The sequence below is a fragment of the Pundamilia nyererei genome, unplaced genomic scaffold (assembly GCF_000239375.1).
Source record: "Pundamilia nyererei isolate P.nyererei 1_Seehausen unplaced genomic scaffold, PunNye1.0 scaffold00136, whole genome shotgun sequence".
Taxonomy (NCBI): domain Eukaryota; kingdom Metazoa; phylum Chordata; class Actinopteri; order Cichliformes; family Cichlidae; genus Pundamilia; species Pundamilia nyererei.
The window spans coordinates 1,188,232-1,194,484 of NW_005187537.1; the positions used below are offsets into that span (position 1 = coordinate 1,188,232).

A 6,253-nucleotide genomic window follows, 5' to 3' on the forward strand; every position below is an offset into this window, starting at 1 on the left:
GATTTTCAATTGTTACCTCTAATCTAGATTCCTCTGTCATCCTTACCCTGCTCCACTTCTTCTACCTTGGCTAATCACATGGCAGTCGCTACACAAGCACACACACACACACACACACACACACACACACACACACACACACACACACACACACACACACACACACACACACAAAACACCTAAGAACCCATTTTCACAAGTCATGCACACACATCACACTGTAGACTTTTTCTGCTTGGTCCCAATAATGAAGAAAAGTCTCCTATCATCTGTTCTGTCTCTGCTGCACAAACTCATGTGCACTTTGGGCCACTTTGTGGTCTTCTGCTTCAATAATATAGAGAAGAAAATGCCATAAACTAAAGATGTAATGAATACAGCATACAAGTTGCTTCACATTTTCTTGGCAGGAGCCTGCCTTAATCACCATGCAAACTATCAGGACTAAGTATGACTTAAAGTTGACAGCGACTTGCAAAGATGAATTAACCATGCTATTCACAGCTTTGAAAAAGCCGTTAATAACTATGCCAGAAGTAAATTGCTCCAGCACAGTGAATGACTTAGTACCGCTCTCTCGCCGCCTTTGCTCAACTATTAAAATAGCAATATGACTTCTTGTGGACAGTCAGACACAGGGGGGCAGTTCAGCAAGCTGAAGTGAAAAGAGAGAAGGGGATAAAATGATGTTTCTGATAGCTTAGATTAACATTACAGAGACTTTTGTGTCCTGCTCTGTTACATTTCTAATCTAATCCTTATCTACATCAAACTCACATGTGAAAATTCAAGGCAAAACAAGAAGAAGAACGAAATGCAGAACGAAAGAGGAGAAAAATAAGAAAGCTTATGGGTGTTTTTAAATTCAGCAGGAAAAAAAATAGTTGCTTTGAACTTTCAACAATGGGCAATAGAAAAAGTGTAGCTGCTGCTTCTTAGATCGCCCACGCATACTGTACATACCTGCACACAAAATATTCACAGCACGCACACTGTTGCAGACACTAACATCAGGGCCGCAGCAATCTTTTCCTAATTTAGGATGCATTAAAAATGTGACAAAGCATTGCTTAGCTGCTAATGCGTGGAAGAGTGCAAACGAGATTAAAGTGTCGCCTTCGAGCCTGAGGCATACAGCTGTCTGGACTGGACAGGGACAACTTCCCTTCGCAGGCCTGAGATGTGTTCAGGCATGAATGCGAGCAATTTATTTAGGCAGCTGGCACTTAATAAGCAAAACGGTGCACACATAAGCAGGGGGATGCTGTGAACACGCTGACTATAATGTGACAACTGACGGCAACAGAACATCTCGAGGGAGTGTTTAGCTCTCAATGGGCACACACACACACAAAGCATAGGTATGCGCAGGGATGCTCGCTTGACACTCGATAAATTGGTTCATTATATCGCTGTAACACTAATGTGTGCCGAGTCTCATCTGTGCTGACAAAGTGCTACGAAAGGTGCTGTCTCTAGCTCACACGCATACATGCACACACAACAGTTTCCTTTCACTGTAGCTGGCACTATTGGACCAAGTTTATATTGATATTAGCCGCACTTGATAAAATATCACTCTCCTATTTTATTTCATTTTTTCAAAAGGTCCAAACTTGAACACAATAAGAGCACCGAGCCATGACAGGTTCCCGTCTAACGTGATAAAACGTCAAAAAGAGAGAAATGTGTTGGAACTTCATAATCTGGCAACTGGCTCCGGTCAGCCAAGTGTTATATACCCGCAGCGCTTTTAGCACCAGTGGACACAGTTAGAGTAAGGTGGTCCCCCCCATCGCTGAGCCAAGCCAGCAAAATCACACAGTTGATCACACTTAACATTCTTGCAGAAACAGCCCATCACTCGCCTACAATACGCACCACATTACGCAACTACAGCAACATGCAACACTGATACATTTAATGCTTTTTTGTCTTTTCAATGCACTGTTTCAACTTGTCCATCCTCTCACTCTTTTAGCTGACAAGCAAAAAACAATAAAACTATTTTAAAGTACTGATAAAAACAGTGAAGCTCGTTGTCAAAGTATGAAAAATGTGATTTATGCCCCTCCATTAAAATGTTTCTTTTTCCCCCCCAAAAGGCAAAAGACATAAATTAGCAATTTTTTGAAGCATTTTTTTTAACAGTCTGGTGAACGGCGGACAGGTTGTAACATTTCAAAAGCACCTGAAGTTCGTGTTTTTTCCACAAAATATTGACCTGAAGCAAATCATTCAGCAACCACCGGTGTTACAGAAGCTCACTCACCCGTTAGCTGGTCATAGGATCCGTCCAGTTCTCTGGAGTCCGACAAGCTTTGGTCACGGTTTTTCGCCTTCATATTCCCTGTGTGCGCCGGAATGTGGAACTGTGGGAAACAGCTGATAATGTGTTGGCGATTCTTGCGAAAATAATTGTGGTTTGTTTTTCGCCTTCACTGAGGATGGCTACAAGTATAATGACATTAACAAGTCATATTTGCTTCGTCATGAAGGAAAAGGAGAGAGCCACGCGTGTGCCGTTATGTCGCGTGTCTGTTTCTGTGTGCGCTCTCGGCATCCAGAAGCTGAGTGAACCAAGAGCGCTCCTGGTCGCTACTTTCGCTTGGGCTGGCACGCGCGCGCACACACTTGACTGTGAACATGCGCACACGCAAACAGAAAGAGAAAAGAAAATTCAGAAAGATAAGATTTGACGGGAGGTCTTAAAACATGTAAAAGGTGAATAAAGTGTGAATATGAAAATACGGTGAATCCAGTTTCCCCCGTCTCCCAGCATTAGAGCCCTTTTGGCTTCATTCATGCAGCATGTCAGTGAGTTGGTCCTCTGCCTGAGTCTTTACCATTAATATCACCATCACATCCTCTTCAAATGTTCTCCAGAGCCAGAGCCAGGTCGGATGTGTACAGAGACATCAGCAGGAGCAACAAGGAGTTCAGCGCTGCTGCCAGGCAGAGGTTCTGACTATATCTGATCTATAAATACTCACTGGCACTGGGAAGTCTTGTGTCTATGCTTTTTCTTCCTCACTTCTCTCCTTTTCAGTGTCTTTGCCTCATTTTGCCTCACTCCTGCTCACTTACCACAATATGACATTTGGTCACAATCTGTCAAGCAATCTGTCTTTGATGCCACAGTTTTCTACATTATATCAGGGGTTGCATCAATGATGATCTGTATCCTTCTAACCATGCGTGCATTAATTGGCTCCATGCATGAACAGTTGCAGCATCATCCTGTGTCACCTACTCTGCATTTGAGGCGATTTAGATGTTTCTTCCACTTGCACAAAAGAGCGCTGTTAACTGTAGTGACTTAGGTGCTACAGACCCCATTCACTATTATGTTTGCTCATCCAGCCTGCTCTCAGGGGAAATCCTTTGACATGTCAATTAGAAAAGTGTCACTGAAAGGTTGTTTGCATGACTTCAGCTTCATTTGGGCTGTCTTAAGTGTTCTGTCTGCAACTGAATATACACATTATGTGTGCATTTATCCCACGCAGTGTGCACATTGTGTCTGCAAGCAAATTGTTAGGGCATGTACCTCTGCACTTGTCTCATATGTAGTGTAATGTGACGGTTATGTAGAGGAGTGCTGCTGATGACAGCTTGCTTCTGTAAGAGATGATTTGGTTCCACATTAATTTTGAGTTAAGTAAAGTCTTTGCTATAATTTATTCTTGTTGGACTGCTCTTAAAAGTTAGTGATTTTGTTCAGCCATTCACTTCAGAAAGCGAATTTAAGAAAGTGTTACTGTCTTATTATGGAATTATTAAGGTGTTTTTCTAATCAAAATAAAGAAAGTATTTTCAGTACAAAAAAGGACAGAATTATTAGTTTTGTTTCCCATTAAGGCGTTCAGTCTATTTTTCAGCTAGAACTGCTGGCTGACTGACGCACTGAAGTGAAAGTTTTTATCATCTCCAACTCAAATTTGAAAAGGAATGGAGCCAACCCCACCTCTGCCTGCAGATTTAATAACGTCTATATAAACTTTGTGATCACTTCTAATCACATTGACACAGTTTTGTGCGAAACTGAGGAGAAAAAAAAAGCAAAATGAAAAAACTGGAGTATCTTATCTCTTATTGAGCTCCTCGCTGTGGTTTTATAACACATGTCAATTTCTGTGTTCTTGCGTGTTTACAGACCAAAAGACACATGAGGGTGACAGTTGCTACCTTAATAAACACTGGAAAAATAAACATGTCTTTAGCCCTGGTATATTGAGGCAGCTTGTCTGGGCATGTCTTTATTTTGTTCCTCTACTCTTATTGCAACTTGTTATTTTTTAATACATTTCCACCAACAGAAAGAGACCTTATCACTGCTTCTTTTACCTTTGCTCATTTGGTCAAACTTGGGAGCAGCAGGTGCATGAAAACATCCTCATATGTGGCGCTCTGGCTACTCATTACCTTGCAGATGCCTTCATGGCTGTTTTATCTGTTGGCATTTATAATTTCATTGTGAAGTACACCGGAAGGACACCAAAACACCTTGGAAAAGAGGTGAGATGAGGTCATGAGGAGTTGGATGTTCCCCCCGTTAAGCTTCATTTGAAACCTGCATGCTGCCAATAAACTGAGGGAGCCCGGCAATAACCGCAAGGCCTGCTTTTTCTGTCATCTAACACCAACAAAATATTTCACAGATACGGACAATTGGATAGTGATTGGATTTCTGTGTGTGGTAAATGAAATGAGACAAGGAGAGGTGGATTCTAAATGAAGCCGAGGAGGGGTGTGCGAGAATGAAGGATAGGGGAAGTGGGGAGATCGATTCATGGCCAGTTAGAGGGGATTTCAGTGATTCAAAGTTATAATAAAGAAAATGGGCAAGTCGCTGATGAGAAGGCTGCCTGTGACTGCAAAGCTAGCCATGTAGACAGACCTAGATGTGAATGTGTGCACGTCATAACTGTGCAGTGACCCAGAGACAACCTTGTTGTATCCCAGAACAGAATAGCAGGAACCAGCAACCAGGCATGATGCCAGCTGGATAGTGAGGTCTGCTGCTGTTTTGTTAGCAAGTTGTTGTTTGCATCTATAATTTTAACAGAGACCATCAGGGACAAACAAGGGTTTATTCATGCTTCTAATTCAAGATTATTTCCTGCTCTTCAACTATAAGGAGACGGCATTATTCATTTGCCATTTTTGTGAAAGGCTATTGAACTTCCCTGACACAACTCTCGGGAATATATCTACATATGCTAAAATGTACAATAATCTCCTCTTATGTCACAGCCCGATGTCAGTGTGCATGTGAAAGAAGCTGCACATTGCAAGATAGAAAATTCAAATCCAGCCCGAATTAGCTGCTTAATCCGAGCCAACCCATAAACCCCCAGCACCTTGTAACCAGATTTTTCACACCTCAAAGGCTCAAACAGGTTACGGACTGTGCTTGGTGTCTGTATGTAATTGATAAAAACTCAGAAGTAGGGAAGCAAAAGAGGAGAAGAAAGAAAAGGCTGTTGAGATGCACCCTATGGCTCCCCCTGCAACCCCAAGGTCAGTCCCCTGTCCTTGGTAACTCTTTCATGAGCCAAACTGCACTGTGAATATTAATAGCAAAAAACTCTGGGAACCCCAAACAAAGATTCATGCATGTTACTCAAGCAGAAAAGAATTTAAAAAAACAAATAAGAATATAACAAAAAGCACTGTCACAAAAACTATTGGTGTTTTTTTCTCTCAAAAACAATATTAGATATTTGGAAATGTTTTTTGCAGTTTCGGTAATGGGAGAAAAAGGGTAACGATTCTTTGCCTGAACACTTCTGCAATTCAGCACAAAAAGATGGAATAAGAAGGATTAGCTTAGAAATAGCTGTCGCTGAGTATATTTGAAAGCCTGTAGCTTCTCACAGTAAAAAGAAAACCCTCCTTGTAAAGCAGCGTTATATAGAACTTCAAAGATCTAAATGACACTTCCCTTCATTATTCACTGCAGCCAGCAACCTCCAGCACAGAGCTGACAGTTTGCCCTCAGTCATGCAGCCAATACTGAGTGAGTGATTGATGACGTCCAGTGAGACACACAGACACACTCATGCATGCATGCACGCACACCCTCCAAGTACAAACTGAAGCACACTTATATTTATAGCAATATACACTTTCACATTAAATCACAAATCGGTAGAAAATATTCAAGCTGAATATCTTTATTGATATAGACTGTATGATTTGTTGAGAAGATAATGACGCAACAATGGTCAGTAAAACCAAAATCATCAAC

General features: G+C 41.5%; 1 protein-coding gene across 2 annotated transcripts in view; it reads right to left on the reverse strand.

Moving 5' to 3' along the window:
• LOC102196289 (Kv channel-interacting protein 2) overlaps positions 1-2,602 on the reverse strand; it is a 107,159-nt gene extending 104,557 nt beyond the window's left edge. For both annotated transcript variants that reach the window (XM_005743858.2, XM_005743855.2), the window contains exon 1: positions 2,273-2,602. In XM_005743858.2, coding sequence (XP_005743915.1) covers positions 2,273-2,345 — 73 coding nt within the window. In that variant the 5' untranslated portion in view covers positions 2,346-2,602. The remainder of the gene's footprint in view (positions 1-2,272) is intronic.
• Positions 2,603-6,253: the final 3,651 nt, after the last annotated feature.